Here is a 17730-nt window from a genome sequence, read left to right as displayed (position 1 = left end):
CCCTGGAAGTGTTTCAGGCATAAGGACGTGGATGGCGGAAAATGTTTAACTTTTAAACTCAGACAAAACAGATGCTAGTTCTAGGTCCCAAGTTGTTGGATCTGACAGTTCATTTTGGTGGTTGTACAGTCGTCTCAAATAAAACTGTGAAAGACCTTGGCATTACTCTGGACCCTGATCTCTCTTTTGACAAACATATCAAGGATATTTCAAGGAGAGTTTTTTTTCCATATTCGTAACATTGCAAAAATCTGAAACATTTTGTCCAAAAATGATGCAGAATATCTAATCCATGCTTTGTCACTTCTAGATTAGACTACTGCAATGCTCAACTCTCCAGCTACCCAGATAAAGCTCTAAATCAACTTCAGTTAGTGCTAAACACGGCTGCTAGAATCCTGACTAGAACCAAAACATAGCACACTCCAGTGCTAGCCTCTACATTGGCTTCCTGTTAACGCTAGGGCTGATTTTAAACCTACACATACGCTACGGTCACAAGACGCAGGCCTCCTTACTGTCCCTGGAATTTCTAAGCAAACAGCTGGAGGCAGGGCTTATTCCTATAGAGCTCCATTTTTATGGAATGTTCTGACTATCCAAGTGAGAGACACAGACTCAACCTTTATGTCTGTACTGAAGACTCCTCTCTTCAGTTGTTCTTATGATTGAGTGTAGTCTGGCCCAGGGGTGTGAAGATGAATGGCAAGGCACTGAAGCGACAAACTGCCCTTGCTGTCTCTGCCTGGCCGGCTCCCCTCTCTCCACTGGGATTCTCTGCCTCTGCCTCTATTACAGGGGCTGAGTCACTGGTTTTACTAGTGCTCCTCCATGCCCTCCCTAGAAGGGGTGCATCACTTGAGTGGGTTGAGTCACAGATGTGATCTTCCTGTCCGGTTTTGCGCCCCCCTCGGGCTCGTGCGGTGAAGGAGATCTTCGTGGGCTATACTCAGCTTTGTCTCAGGGTAGTAAGTTGGTGGTCTGCGGATATCCCTCTAGTGGTGTGGGGGCTGTGCTTTGGCAAAGTGGGTGGGGTTATATCCTGTCTGGTTGGCCCTGTCCGGAGGTATCGTCGGACGGGCCACAGTGTCCCCTGACCCACCCCCGTCTCAGCTTCCAGTATCTATGCTGCAATAGTCTATGTGCCGGGGGGTTAAGGTCAGCCTGTTGTATCTGGTGTAATTCTCCTGTCTTATCTGGTGTCCTGTGTGACTAAGTATGCTCCCTCTAATTCTCTCTCTCTCCCTCCCCTCCCCTCCCGGAGGACCTAAGCCCTAGGATCATGCCTCCGGACTACCTTGCCTGATATGACTCCTGGCTGCCCCCAGTCCCCCTGGTCTTGCTGCTGCTCCAGTTTCAACTGTTCTGCCTGCGGCTAGGGAACCCTGACCTGTTTACCGGACTTGCTGTTTTCGACTCTCTCTACCGCACCTGCTGTTTCGACCTCTGAATGCTCGGCTATGAAAAGCCAAGTGACATTTACTCTTGAGGTACTGACCTGTTGGACCCTCTACAACCACTGTGATTATTATTTGACTCTGCTGGTCATCTAGGATCGTTTGAACATTTTGAAGAACAATCTAGCCTTAAATGGTCATGTACTCTTATAATCTTCACACGGCACAGCCAGAAGAGGACTGGCCACCCCCCAGAGCCTGGTTCGTCTCTAGGTTTCTTCCTAGGTTCCTGCCTTTCTAGGGATTTTTTTCCTAGCCACCGTGCTTCTACATCTGCATTGCTTGCTGTTTGGGGTTTTAGGCTGGGTTTCTGTATAAGCACTTTGTGACATCTGCTGATGTAAAAAGGGCTTTATAAATACATTTGATCGATTTTAACTTTCCAGACTTGGAATTGTATCAACTCCCTACCCTTTTACTTGCTACATAGGGCTAGTTATTAAATGCACTAAAGAGGAACAATGGGTACATATTGAAGATGCGCATGCTCATGTCTATTTTTAAAGTATAAAGCTAAGAACATTAACAACTTAATAGTTAAGAACACTATAACAATATGGAAGAAAATGAAACGTATATTTTGCAAGAACCAATTTCACTCCCTAGAAACACAACCTTATGGAACAATCCTTGGATAGCTTTTTAGAATTCATCGATAAATTAGCCCACATGGAGAACTAAAGGCATAGAAACTGTAAATGACTTGGTAATAGGAAATACATTTATTTCCATGACAGCTTTAAAAAACAATTTTGGACTGACCAATGTAGGTATTTTCAAATACATCCAATTTAAAAGTTTTACATCACACAATGTTAATTTGAAACCTTTTGAACATCAGAGTAATCTTGAGGGAATCCTATTTGAGTCACCAAAGGATGTTCATATGATATATAAACTATAGAAAACCTTGCAAAGAGCCTATACACATTTTTATTATTATTATTGGAACCAACATTAAACAATAATTGATATTGGCACAAGATGGAAGGAATGTTGAAACATAACTAATGAGATTACAGGTAACAAAAATGTACTCTTAATCCAGTATAAATTACTGTATAGAATTTTTTATACAAGAGACAAAATTCACAAATTCTACAGCACAATGGCAGATTCATGTTTGAAGTGTAAAACAATGACTCCATAATTCATGCCTTCTGGGAATTTTACAAAATTATAAATTCTAGGCAGAGTTTGAAAGATGGATGTCAGAAGTATTACAATGTAAATGTACTTTTAGTTTGTCTGTCTATACATTTCAAGATATGACATACTGTATGAGGGTGCAGTGAGATGCCCAATGGGCTGGACAATACTCGTCTCATCAATTATCTTAAAAAACATATTCTCAATAACTGGAAATCAGCCAATCCTCCGTTGTTCACACAATGGAAAGGTCAAATGCTTTGTTATCAAGAAATTGAAAGAGCGTTGGCTACGGAGAGAAACAAAATGGTGCAGTTTGAGGTCATGTGGCAGAAGGTGATAAGGGTGCTGGGGATAGGGGTGGGGACTAGTGGGTCTGGGCAGATGTGATGTTTGCACGATGATGTCATTTGTACGTTTTGTATTATTTATAATATATAAAATCTTATATAAAAACAGGAATTTGGCACATACTTGCATAATAATTACATATCTAACGTCTGTAGTAATATTATAGCTCTTTCTCTTCCCCATTCAAACTTTCTTGGTTAATTATTTTTGAAAGCATAGCCACGGGAAGTGCTGCAGCACCCCCTGAAAAATTTTTCACAAAAGTAGCACACTGGGCCTTTACTAGTGCTGTATTAGCAGACCGATATAGGGCAAATATTGGTTTTGTTTAATCACAAAACCGGAGAGCGACATCTGTCCAGTGATGTCCACAAAACACAACGCATGTAACAAGAGATGGGAAGGGGGAGGGTTGACTGGGAAGGGGGGGGGGGGAGAGAGAAAGAGAGAGAAATGGGGAGGTTGGTTAGGAATGGGGGAGAGAGAGAGATAGTGAGGTTGGTTGGGAAGTGTGGGGGGGAGAGAGAGAGATGGTGAGGTTGGTTGGGAAGTGTGGGGGCGAGAGAGAGATGGTGAGGTTGGTTGGGAATGGGGGAGAGAGAGAGATGGTGAGGTTGGTTGGGAAGTGTGGGGGCGAGAGAGATGGTGAGGTTGGTTGGGAATGGGGGAGAGAGAGAGAGATGGTGAGGTTGGTTAGGAATGGGGGAGAGAGAGAGATGGTGAGGTTGGTTGGGAAGTGTGGGGGCGAGAGAGAGATGGTGAGGTTGGTTGGGAATCGGGGAGAGAGAGAGATGGTGAGGTTGGTTGGGAAGTGTGGGGGCGAGAGAGAGAGATCCTACCTCTGCTTCCCAAAACGTACTTTCCTTCCCAAAAACCACAGAAACAGAATGGGAGTTTATCAAAGTTGGATATGTTTTCAAATCATTTGTGGATCTGTGTAATCTGAGGGAAATATGTGTCTCTAATATGGTCATACATTTGGCAGGAGGTTAAGAAGTGCAGCTCAGTTTCCACTTCATTTTGTGGGCAGTGTTCACATAGCCTGTCTTCTCTTGAGAGTCAGGTCTGCCTACAGCGGCCATTCTCAATAGCAAAGCTATACTCACTGAGTCTGTACATAATCAAAGCTTTCCTTAAATTCTCTCTCTCTAGCTCTCTCTCTCATATATTCCCTGTCAGACAGACTTGATTTTCCACTCTCCAGACTGGCTCACTGTGTGATTGTAGTACTGTACTCTACTGTCATATCAGGCTTCCTCTGTTTGCAGTAATTAGAGCAGTGTATTGGGACAGTTATGTTGTTTCATGTTGCGTGCTTTGTGCAAACACAGACCTGAGACTTGCCACAGGCGTTTAGTGTAGAACAGCTAGCCAGGTCTGAAGAGTTGGTTCAGTTATGACAGAGCAGGGGGTCATGTCTGCTTGCATCTTAGTTGAGGTTTGTCTGGGATTTGTGGGTGTGGGGGGGGGGGGGGGTGCTTGTGTGTGTGTTTGTTTAAATATCCTTGTGGGTACCAGAAGTCCTAACAAGGATAGTTAAACAAGGAAAAATTGCCGGTCCACACGAGGAGAAATGCTATGTTAGGTTTAGGGTTACAATTAAGGTTAGGGTTAGGCATTACAGTGAGGTTTAGGGTTAAGGTTAGGAGTTAGGGTATAGTTTTAGGGTTAGGGGTTATGGTCAGGTTAAGGGTTAGGGTCAGATTTAGGGTAAGGGGTTAAGGAAAAAGGATTTAGGATGGGAATCGATTATTTGGTCCCCACGATGATGGCAATACAAAACTGTGTGTGTGTGTGTGCCTGTCTGTATGCAAGTTTGAGTAAAATGAGGGCAAGTGATTAACAGTGTGCTTGTTTATGCACTTTATGTGCATGATGACTGAGTGTGTGTGCATGTACATGTGCATCTCTCTCTCTCTCTCTCTCTCTCTCTCTCTCTCTCTCTCTCTCTCTCTCTCTCTCTCTCTGTGTGTTTAGCCTAGCATATCCTCGCTGCCACAGTCTGAACCCGTCGTTGCGGGGTTTTGTGTTGTCTGCTTCACTCAATATATTTTTTTTGATGAGAGGACACTTCAATAAAAACACCAATGAGTGCTTAGCAACAGTGGCTGTGTTTGTTTTAGTTGCAGGTAAATTGGGATTGAAACGATGACATGTCAGATTTGAGAGAGATGGGTTGAGAAGAAGATGGATTGAGAGGGTTTGAGACGGGAGAAATCTCGTCTCAATAGAAGTCTATTGCTTATGGTTAATACCGTAATGACATGTTCATATTGTATGGAAATTAGTGTTTGTAGGCTTAGGCTGTATAAAGGTGTATAAAATAATAACATATTTAACACTGAGCCAAATATGTTGTTTGATTGAGCCATCTCAGAAAAGTTGGAAGTAGAAAATGATCACACATATTTTTTTTTTGTATCTAAATGTGCTTAAATTCCCTTTTAGAATTCTGTATTTAGACATAAAAACAATTTATGACCTTTAACTCTGCTTCAGTGGGGAGTTTTCGAGTGACTTGATACTGTAGGAAAGAGAATGCCACGGGGGAAATCTGTACTTTTCTCAACTGAATAAGGGTCCTGCGGGTTGAATTGACTTTGCTCTTGCACAGTATGTCTGCCAATGTCACAGAGGAAAAAATACCAGTTCCGTGAACAGTCTTTGTCCTTATGAGGGGCAGAAAGCTTAGGAATTAACTTTAAGATCCAGTGTATATTTGGGTTGTAGCTAGTATAGGCCTCAACTTAGCAGACATGCAGAGTTAGAACACACAAATGGCTTTTTAGATTTAGCATGATTCACATGGAGGTTGCCCTGAATTCCAGCCAGTCCACAGTGTCTCTCCTACACGTAAAAAGTCCTAAGTGATTAACATTAGCAAATAACCTATTGTGAAGCTTATGTTTAGTAGAACCCCACCTCTCCCCACTGTTCTCAATGTTGATGGACGTGGTCTGTAGTTGCCTCAGACAGTGATGTGCTCCTATTGGTCTCCCAACGCCTGTAATCCAGCCATCTGGGAACCTTGGGATGTCCCTACCCCAACCCTAAAATGAACCCTGATCCTTACCCTAACCTTAACCCGATCCTTAACTATTTTAAATGTTTACTTCAATGGGGTGGGGATGTTCCCAAGGAACCCGGATAGCAAGGACCCCACGTCCACCCCTGCCCTCCTCTCCTCTGTTGTCACCCTTGTCCACCTCCCCTCTCCTCCGGCCGCCCAACCACCACTTCCCAGATGCCCAGTTACCATGGCAACAGAGGCACGGAAGCATGGAAGCAAACCCAGCAGTCCGGGTGTGATAGTGATAGTGATTGTGGAAACACTGGACTGGGCTATAGCTATTTGCTTTACTCATTTCATACTTATATATTCTATTCTACTGTATTTTAGTCATTTCATACTTATATATTCTATTCTACTGTATTTTAGTCATTTCATACTTATATATTATATTCTACTGTATTTTAGTCATTTCATACTTATATATTCTATTCTACTGTATTTTAGTCATTTCATACTTATATATTCTATTCTACTGTATTTTAGTCATTTCAAACTTATATATTCTATTCTACTGTATTTTAGTCATTTCCACGCCGTCATTCTTTTACTTTTAGATTTGTGTGTACTGTTGTGAATTGTTAGATACTACTGCATTGTTGGGAATAGGCTGCCATTTGGGACGCATCCTATACACTGCACAGGAAGTGGCCCTTTTTCTCTCTCTTTCTCTCTCTGTTGCTCAATTAAAGGCTGAGGTTGTTATCGGTGCGTACGGTAGTCATTAAGCAAAGTGCAAGAGCAGCTGACTGTCGGTGATGAAGTGATTGTTTTTTACTCTGAGCTGTAGATGTGAATCAGGCAGTGCTGTATCTCTGGTCTGAATTATGTGGCGTTCAATCTCTCAATGGATTATTGATGATAATAAGGTGCATTCAGACAGTTAGCGAGGTTGTTCGTACCACTTGTTTAGGATGGTCACCTATTCTCTACCACTGCTCCTTTATATTACAAATTCACAGATTGTGTTGATTCACCATGCTTAACAATTAGGTCGTCAAGGAGTGATATCGCCCGAGAGGCCCTGTCTCGTCTGTCTGTCTGTCTGTCTGTCGGGGTGCTTGTGTGCATGTCTGCCTATCTTTACTCCAGTTAACTAGACTGTCTGGCTGTCTATGTTGAAACTGACAGTTTTATCTGAAAGATGTATATCCATCTCTGTCTGTAGGACACAGCGGGTCAGGAGCGATACCGGACCATTACCACAGCATACTACAGAGGAGCTATGGGCTTCATCCTGATGTATGACATCACCAACGAGGAGTCCTTCGGTTGTGTGCAGGACTGGTGAGTCAACTATTTACTTCTGTCTGTTTTCTTCACCAGGTGTGTCATGGCAGTTGGATGTCTTTTCTTTTTGTTTTCACCTCCCTCTAACCCTTTGTATCCATAATAGGGTGTTGTACATCCTGTCAAATACAGTACACCCTGTTTAAAAGGCAAACAACGGAAGAAATTCCAATAAACGGTGTGATGAGTCATTGGTTAGCTTGGCTGAACATGGCTTCCACCTCAGTGGCCGAAGGCAACCGTTTTGTGCACTGAGGCTCAAGTGGAAACAATGGGTAGCAGTGCATGGCATGAAACTCCATATTCTTCCCTCACATTGGGACCCTGAAGCATAGTGTGGATCGATAGCTGCTACAGTCGCATAGTATAGTTCCAACAGCAGGGGAGATGTCCTTACAACACACAGTCTGTGTTTACAGAGAGAGAATGGTTACACAATGTGTGGTGAACACTGACTAAAGTAGAGTTGAATGGTTGAATATGCATTATAGCCTAACTATTCTCAGTCGCACTTCAGTCAAACATTTTAGCTTATAAAGTCTTAATGGAGTCTTCAGAATGTCTTTAGAAGGCCTATATTGTGGTTTCACAAATCATAAGCTAGTAAAAAGGTGGTTAGCTCATTTGCTATGTCTTGGTTGAGAAGTTGGCATAGCTAGCTTTCTGGTAGCTATCTAGCTAGAACAGTAGGCTATGCTAAGCAGCTAATATTGGCTAGCTAATTTGCTTATATTAGATAGCTCATTTGATGTAAGGTAATGTTATTTAGCTGTTATTCATTTTAAAATGGAACAACGCGATGTAAACCACAAACCACAACCCTCCAGCATTAGCTAGTAGCCAACATAGCAAGCTCTCAACCAAGACAACCAGCTAACTATGTCAAATGTGTTAAATGTTCCATGAACAGCACTTCCGTTTTAACTAATTCAATATTATCATAACACAACACAGAAGATGCATAAGGTACTTCATGCAAGCTTACCCATAGGCCTATTTTATCACAACCGGTTATAATTCCTCAGAGGTTACTACTGCACTGTAGGAAGACCAAGGGAAAGGTTTGCTCTTTCTCAATGGGTCTATATGCTTGCATCACTAAACTGGATGATATTTAAACAACAACAAAAAGGGAGGAAAAAGGGACAGAACAGAAGCAAACGGCAGTCCAGAGGAGCGGCTTAATATTTCAATCTAATGATTATAGCCCTCCTCACATACACTCTGCTTCTTCAGTACAGGACTGAAATCTGAGACCGGTGTGAGACTTGAGGCTGAGGGGGTCCTAAAATGTACACCGTACTGTGGTCTAGTTTGGTCTAGAGCAGCACAGCTGCCTGTGGTCAGTTAATGGACCAACCTGTTACACTGAAAGCCCGCTTATAGACTAACTGGGTGACACTTTATTTGGTGTGATTATAAACAGCTGATACAAGCATTATTAGATGCTTGATAGACACAATGCATATGAGAATGTATTAACCATTTATATTACTTATTATTATAAACTGTGGTTCCGGCCCTGAATGATGATTGGCTGATAGCCGTGGTATATCAAAGGCATGACAAAACATTTACTGTTACGTTGGTAACCAGTTTATAATAGCAATAAGGCACCTCGGAGGTTTGTGGTATATGGCCAATATACTACGACTAAGGGCTCTTTCAAGGCAATCTGCGATGCGTCGTGCATAAGAACAGCTATTAGCCGTGCTATATTGGCCACACCCCCTCAGTGCCTTATTGCTTAATTATATTATGATATATAATCCATGATTCATGAACAACAGTCTTTACATAGCAAGGCTAATGGACAAACTATGTCATAGTGTTTATTTGCAGTGCTCTTGGAAAGTATTCAGCCCCTTAACTTTTTCCACATTTTGTTACAGCCTTATTCTAAAATAGTTTCAAAAGTTTTTTTTACTCATCAATCTACACACAATACCCCATAATGAAGATAGTTATTCAGACCCTTTACTCAGTACTTTGTTGAAGCACCTTTGGCAGCAGTTACAGCCTCAAGTCTTCTTGGGTATGACGCTACAAGCTTGGCACACCTGTTTCTCCCGTTCTTCTATGCAGATCCTGTCAAGCTCTGTCAGGTTGGATGGGGAGCGTTGCTGCACAGCTATTTTCAGGTAAAGGTTCTGGCTGGGACACTGAAGGACATTCAGAGACTAGTCCTGAAGCCACTCCTGCATTGTTTTGGCTTTTGTCCTGTTAGACGGTGAACCTTTGCCCCAGTCTGAGGTTTTGAGCATTCTGGAGCAGGTTTTCATCAAGGATCTTTCTGTACTTTGCACTGTTCATCTTTCCCTAGTTCCTGCCTAGTCTCCCAGTCCCTGCCACTGAAAAACATCTCCACAGCATGATGCTGCCACCACCATGCTTCACCGTAGGGATGGTGCCAGGTTTCCTCTAGAGGTGACGCTATGGCATTCAGGCCAAAGAGTTCAATATTGGTTTAATCAGACCAGTGAATATTGTTTATCATGGTCTGAGAGTCTTTAGGTGCCTTTTGGCAAATACCAAGTGTGCTGTCATGTGCCTTTTACTGAGGAGTGGCATTAGTCTGGCCACTCTACCATAAAGTCCTGATTGGTGGAGTGCTGCAGAGATGATTGTCCTTCTGGAAGGTTTTCCCATCTCCACAGAGGAACTCTGGAGATCTGTCAGAGTGATCATTGGGTTCTTGGTAACTCCCTGACCAAAGCCTTTCTCCCCCCGATTGCTCAGTTTGGCCGGGCGGCCAGTTCTAGGAATAGTCTTGGTGGTTCCAAACTACCATTTAAGAATGAATGTGGCCAATGTGTTCTTGGGGACCTTCAATGCTGCAGACATTTTTTTGTACCCTTCCACAGATCTGTACCTCGACATAATCCTGTCTCGGAGCTCTACTGACAATTCCTTCGACCCCGTGGCTTGGTTTTTGCTCTGACATGCACAGTCAACTGTGGGACCTTATTTAGACAGGTTTTTCCAAATCATGTCCAATCAATTGAATTTACCACAGGTGGACTCCAACCAAGTTGTAGAAACATCTCATGGATGATCAATTGAAACAGGATGCACCTGAGCTCAATTTCAAGTTTCATAGCAAAGGGTCTGAATATATTATGTGTAGATTGATGAGGGGGGGCGGGTGTTTTAATCAATTTTAGAATAAGGCTGTAACGTAACAAAATGTGGAAAAATTCAAGAGGTCTGAATACTATCAGAGAGCACTGTAGGTTCCCGGGGATCATACTGTGGACAAGTTGATGAACAGGACACAATCTAATCTGAGAGATTCTCTCCTCCACTTTGAGCCATCTGAGGCTTTCAAAATGAGAATGGTCATTATGAGTACGTTCTGGAAGTTTAAGAATAAACCTGACTAATTAGTTCTGAGATGTCTGCAGTTTGTTTTTCATTATCTTGGGGACTTATTGTACCAGGAAGAGTACACATAGTCGAAGTGGCACTGAACAAGAATCCCTGCCAATGCCACCAATGCATTCTTATCCAGATATTTAGAGTTTTTTTGCCAGAAACCTAGTTTTATGTTTCACTTTGGAGAGATTATTAACAGAGATATCTGATGTCTCTTAACAGAGATATCGGATGTTTTCTTAACAGAGATATCTGATGTTTTCTTAACAGAGATATCTGATCTTTTCTTAACAGAGATATCGGATGTTTTCTTAACAGAGATATCTGATCTTTTCTTAACAGAGATATCGGATGTTTTCTTAACAGAGATATCGGATGTTTTCTTAACAGAGATATCGGATGTTTTCTTAACAGAGATATCTGATGTTTTCTTAACAGATATATCTGATATCTCTTAACAGAGATATCTGATATTTTCTTAACAGAGATATCGGATGTTTTCTTAACAGAGATATCGGATGTTTTCTTAACAGAGATATCTGATGTTTTCTTAACAGATATATCTGATATCTCTTAACAGAGATATCTGATGTTTTCTTAACAGAGATATCTGATCTTTTCTTAACAGAGATATCGGATGTTTTCTTAACAGAGATATCGGATGTTTTCTTAACAGAGATATCGGATGTTTTCTTAACAGAGATATCTGATGTTTTCTTAACAGAGGTATCTGATGTTTTCTTAACAGAGGTATCTGATGTTTTCTTAACAGAGATATCTGATGTTTTCTTAACAGCGATATCGGATGTTTTCTTAACAGAGCTATCTGATGTTTTCTTAACAGAGGTATCTGATGTTTTCTTAACAGAGGTATCTGATGTTTTCTTAACAGAGATATCTGATATCTCTTAACAGAGCTATCTGATGTTTTCTTAACAGAAATATCTGATGTTTTCTTAACAGAGATATCTGATGTTTTCTTAACAGAGATTTCTGCACAATTCCCCCTGAATGCTGACTCCCAGGGGACAGAACTCTCATCCCCTTCCATTTAACCCTTGGGTGTAACCACGGTAACCACGTAGGGGTTATTATCCGGGTCATTGGATTAAAAATGGGCACAGCTGAGGTGCACTGACATGATGCCACATCCAGACCAGGGCCCTTATTCATAAAGCGTCTCAGAGTAGGAATGCTGATCTAAGAACAGATCCCCTCTGACCATGTTATCAAATTTATTATGATCTAAAAAGGAAAACTGATCCTAGATCAGCACTCCTACTCTGAGACACTCAGCAAGACCCAAGTCTCTCCACTCCCAGAGGGATGTAGTGTAGAGTTTACAATAATAGTTTTGTATTTCCCCATAGTGCTCAATGACCAATCCAAGATGACTGGTTAGAAAATCCACTCACATGGTTTCCAAGGATTGAACCAGGCCTAACCCCTGCTCAGCTACAGCCAGCAGTATGAATAACAGTATGCTGAATGGTATTCAAAAGGGATACTCATGATTTGGGGCTAGGCTTAGTGGGGAGTGTGAGAGCAACGGAGAGAGGGAAGAAGGGAGATATAAGAAGGGAGAGAGAGCGCGCTTGGGAAAAGCAAGATATTGAGAGAGAAAAGGAGAGAGTGTGCAGACGCATGAGAGATTTCTCTCAACCATTTTTTGGCTAATTCAACCTCAGTCATAGCCCACATGCTAAGCTGGGTAGAAAATGCAAATTGTTCACTGTTTTGCCTTATTAGTTGTCTCTTACTTGATGCTTTCAAATCTCTCCAACTGTAAGCCTCTCAAATCTCTCCAACTGTAATATGGCTAACTGTAGCCATTGAAGGGGTGAGGGGAGAGAATCCGACACAGCCTGTCATGTGAAGTTCTAAACCCAACTGTGTTATGACACAACTATTTCAGTACACCAAATCCACTGCCCCAGGAAGTACTTTTAAGAGAATCCTCCCTGAACTCCCTTCATAATGAGAGTTGGAGAACGGAGGCATCTGAGTGTTCAACTGTCACACAAGAACACTTAATGCCAGCATCGTCGCCACGTAGTGATGACTCAATGTGGATGTCATATTAGATGCGTATAGAAGATAAATTCCCACTGTGTAGTGACATTGTGTTTTAAAGGGATAGTTCACTCAAATTACTAAATGACATGTAGATGATTTGGACATCTCAATGATGTCATCTATAAGAGACGTCATCACACAATCAATATTGGATACTTTAGGATGATTTGGACATGCTAATATCAGTATTATTGACTTGCAGAGCCGGCTCCAGGCATAAGCGACATAAGCGGTCGCTAGGGGGCCCGACAAGTAAAATAATAATTTCAGTAACTCAGTCGGTGTCTCAACTTACTGTTGAGAAATAGAGTAATAGAAAGAATATATGAGGTGGATGTTTGAAATTTGGTTGTGTATCAGCAGTTTTTCTCTTGATCTGTCAGTCACTGACAGGTACTCAATTAGCAATGTCAGCTAACATTTTTTGATTGGTAAGTTAGTCTAGCTGGTTATCATAGCCCAATACCGCCCGGGGACCCCCATTGACTTTGTTAGTCACTCTCACTCAGTTATCATTAGCATGGCATAAATCATGGTAAAAGGTGTCTTGCTTAGGACCCTGTCATGCCAAATAGTGTCCCAATGCCAAAAAGTCCCCCCCCACACCCCCTCTTCCCCCTGCGTCACAATGGGATTCAATGAGTTCTAGCTTCTGTTGCTAGCGCTGTTGCTAGAACTTGCAAAATTCTTACCAGATTACGTAATGAACTAAAGTGTCCAGTGCTATGCTGGTTGCTTGGCTGTATTTTTCCTCATAGCGGTCGCGAAGGAAGTTGGACGCGGGCAGTTCTAGTTCTACAGTGCCTTGCGAAAGTATTCGGCCCACTTGAACTTTGCGACCTTTTGCCACATTTCAGGCTTCAAACATAAAGATATAAAACTGTATTTTTTTGTGGAGAATCAACAACAAGTGGGACACAATCATGAAGTGGAACGACATTTATTGGATATTTCAAACTTTTTTAACAAATCAAAAACTGAAAAATTGGGCGTGCAAAATTATTCAGCCCCTTTACTTTCAGTGCAGCAAACTCTCTCCAGAAGTTCAGTGAGGATCTCTGAATGATCCAATGTTGACCTAAATGACTAATGATGATAAATACAATCCACCTGTGTGTAATCAAGTCTCCGTATAAATGCACCTGCACTGTGATAGTCTCAGAGGTCCGTTAAAAGCGCAGAGAGCATCGTGAAGAACAAGGAACACACCAGGCAGGTCCGAGATACTGTTGTGAAGAAGTTTAAAGCCGGATTTGGATACAAAAAGATTTCCCAAGCTTTAAACATCCCAAGGAGCACTGTGCAAGCGATAATATTGAAATGGAAGGAGTATCAGACCACTGCACCAAGACCTGGCCGTCCCTCTAAACTTTCAGCTCATACAAGGAGAAGACTGATCAGAGATGTAGCCAAGAGGCCCATGATCACTCTGGATGAACTGCAGAGATCTACAGCTGAGGTGGGAGGCTCTGTCCATAGGACAACAATCAGTCGTATATTGCACAAATCTGGCCTTTATGGAAGAGTGGCAAGAAGAAAGCCATTTCTTAAAGATATCCATAAAAAGTGTCATTTAAAGTTTGCCACAAGCCACCTGGGAGACACACCAAACATGTGGAAGAAGGTGCTCTGGTCAGATGAAACCAAAATGTAACTTTTTGGCAACAATGCAAAACGTTATGTTTGGCGTAAAAGCAACACAGCTCATCACCCTGAACACACCATCCCCACTGTCAAACATGGTGGTGGCAGCATCATGGTTTGGGCCTGCTTTTCTTCAGCAGGGACAGGGAAGATGGTTAAAATTGATGGGAAGATGGATGAAGCCAAATACAGGACCATTCTGGAAGAAAACCTGATGGAGTCTGCAAAAGACCTGAGACTGGGACGAAGATTTGTCTTCCAACAAGACAATGATCCAAAACATAAAGCAAAATCTACAATGGAATGGTTCAAAAATAAACATATCCAGGTGTTAGAATGGCCAAGTCAAAGTCCAGACCTGAATCCAATCGAGAATCTGTGGAAAGAACTGAAAACTGCTGTTGACAAATGTTCTCCATCCAACCTCACTGAGCTCGAGCTGTTTTGCAAGGAGGAATGGGAAAACATTTCAGTCTCTCGATGTGCAAAACTGATAGAGACATACCCCCAAGCGACTTACAGCTGTAATCGCAGCAAAAGGTGGCGCTACAAAGGATTAACTTAAGGGGGCTGAATAATTTTGCACGCCCAATTTTTCTGTTTTTGATATGTTAAAAAAGTTTGAAATATCCAATAAATGTCGTTCCACTTCATGATTGTGTCCCACTTGTTGTTGATTCTTCACAAAAAAATACAGTTTTATATCTTTATGTTTGAAGCCTGAAATGTGGCAAAAGGTCGCAAAGTTCAAGGGGGCCGAATACTTTCGCAAGGCACTGTATTTCACCTCATAAGCGCTCACTCAGTCCGCGCAAAATTATTACCTCAGAATTGCTCTCCAAGGATGGTGTTTTTGACAGTGACAACCTGCTGACCATCTGCTGCCTCAGAGGACCAACAAAAATGGAAAGAGAACACTCTTTCTTTACCATATAAGAAAATATTGTTAAATAGGAAGAAATAATTTAAGCCGTTTTTAGATTAACGCTGCTAGCTACTCTACTTATTTACCTCAGCCTGCCTAGTCAGCTAGCCAGTTACAGTAGCTGGCTAGGTAGCCAGCTAGCTAGCCAGATAGTTTTATTTAGCTAACTTAGCTAGCTAACTATTGTGACTGTTATTGTAGCTTTGTGTTTGAATGTAGCTTGCACTTCAATGGCATCCCTCGAGGAGATTTTAATTTATCTTTCCAACCAGGCAAAGTACTATGAAGGAACCCCTGATTTCGACAAGAGGTGCAACATTCAGAGAAATTCACAATTCAGGGTAACGTTAAGCAGTTAACTTCTATTAGATAACTGGATGGATGTACAGCATGTACAACCATTCTTCAACAACTATTTTCCATCTAGCTAGTTAGTTATCTACATGTTGCCATCTATACATGTCTGTCATATTGAGGTATCTAGCTATAAGTTAATCCTGATCAATCAAATGGATAGGTGTAGCAATTATGGTAATTCCAAATTCTCTTAACTAGGTGGCTTCACTAGACAGAGCGAGAGAGGGAGAGAGAGGTAGGAAGAGAGTGGAAGACAGACAGAAAGAGTGAAACAAAAACAGAAAGACAGCCGTACAAATGTACTTAGACTTGAGTATTTCAACAACTCTTCCAACTTGTTAGGCAATTATATGTACCTACGGGGGAAGGATGGCAAGCTACACAGTAGGGGGATTTTTACTAAGGAGGAGAAGGAGGCTGTGCTGGCCCAGATGCATGCTGGCCCTTTCAGAGTGCAGCACACAATTGCCAAAATCAACCTACACTTCTTCTGATGGGGAATTGTCAAGGAGGTGGACAGATGGGTAAGTGAAATAACCTTTTGTTTATCAATCGTATTCTATTATATCTGAAATGATTAGGATTTCAATGAATGTCATATCAAAGAGCACACAATGTTTCAATTGGTCCCTTTTTGCTTCAAGGTCAGAACCCTGTCTAGCCTGCCAGAAATTTGAGAAGACAGAGTTTGTGGTGCCAGAGTTGAAGCCCATAAAAGTTGTTTCACCATGGCACATGATCGTTAAGTATCCCAATTCAAATTTTGCCTTGATAAGTTGTTATGTAATGGTTGCTTCCTTTGATCAAAGCGGAGTTCAATATTATTGAATGTGTGTTTTCAGTATCCATACAAATGTGAAAATATGCATACTGTATGACACAGATACAGGTAAGAATAAAGTAATCTTCTCACTAACACTTTAAATGTTAGGGGTGGACCTCATCGGACCCTTCACAAAATCCAGGAATGGCAACAGCTGGTGTCTGACGGTGACCGATCACTTTACCAAGTGGCTGAAGGCAATACCCATTAAGGTCAGTAAAGGAAGAGCTTAACTATAAATTCCCTTCTGTAACTTATCAAAAAGGGCACTTGGAACCAAAAATGTATTTTAGTTTTGTATGATACCCATCAAGGACGAGACTGGTGAGGCCACCTCCAAGGCGATGTTGGACATCTTCAACACCAACGCTTCTCCTGAGGTCATCTTGAGTGACCGAGGTCATGAACACTGGAACAAGGTACGGATGTTATAGGTTATATTCGGTCACCAATGGTTTGTTCTATTTTTATTTTTTTTACAATTTGTTTTTGTTTTTCCATGGTACATAATCAGACATATTTCAATATCTTTCATTGTCAATAGATATCGCTTTCCTAACCCCCTCCTCCAGGTTTGGTGAATGGACCAACCAGACCCTCAAAACTGCCATGGGAAAGTCCCTTGATTGGTACCAGGAAGGTTGGGAGAACAACCTGATGGTAATTATCTTTGCACACAACAGCAGCATCCAGGCCTCCACAGAGTATGGATGGGTGCCGCAGGTGTTGACTGAGGTAAACAATACAATTGTATATACACTTATTGTATATATTGTAGTCTTTCAAATTTGTTATTGACTTAGTGTTGTTGTTTGTCTATTGCTATTGTTGTATAACGTACTGTCGTGGAATAGCTAATCAAAGGGAAGAGAAACTGCAGATTCTTTCAAACAACACTTTATCAGAAGATTTGCAAAAATGGAGAATCAACTACCCACTCAACAGTGCATAGTTGAAAAACTCCACGAACCGTGACAGTTCAATGCTTTTATAGAGAAAATACATACAACCCCTTTCTGTATATGTGGCAGTCAGCAGATAGTGTGTAAAAGGTAATGCATTGTCTGTGTAAACTCAAGATAGCACAAGGTTGATAGCCTGAGGGCTCAACCATCTAACTGCATTCACAACAACACTATATTGTACTCCTTTCTGCAAGGTTCCATACATGTGACTTTCTGTTGATAGTAAACCCACAGGATTTCACATGCTG

At 41.7% G+C, this 17730-nt stretch overlaps 1 protein-coding gene across 1 annotated transcript in view; it reads left to right on the top strand.

The window, feature by feature from the left end:
- Positions 1-17730, top strand: part of LOC110523189 (ras-related protein Rab-3C) — a 63967-nt gene that overhangs the window by 24691 nt on the left and 21546 nt on the right. Inside the window, exon 3 of the mRNA XM_021601665.3 lies at positions 7196-7314. Within this exon, the coding sequence (XP_021457340.1) occupies positions 7196-7314 (119 nt within the window). The remainder of the gene's footprint in view (positions 1-7195; positions 7315-17730) is intronic.

This window comes from Oncorhynchus mykiss, chromosome 5, assembly GCF_057628025.1.
Source record: "Oncorhynchus mykiss isolate SJ-2025 chromosome 5, ASM5762802v1, whole genome shotgun sequence".
Taxonomy (NCBI): domain Eukaryota; kingdom Metazoa; phylum Chordata; class Actinopteri; order Salmoniformes; family Salmonidae; genus Oncorhynchus; species Oncorhynchus mykiss.
The sequence above is the reverse complement of the archived record's forward strand: the minus strand, read 5'-3'. Positions and strand labels throughout refer to the sequence as shown.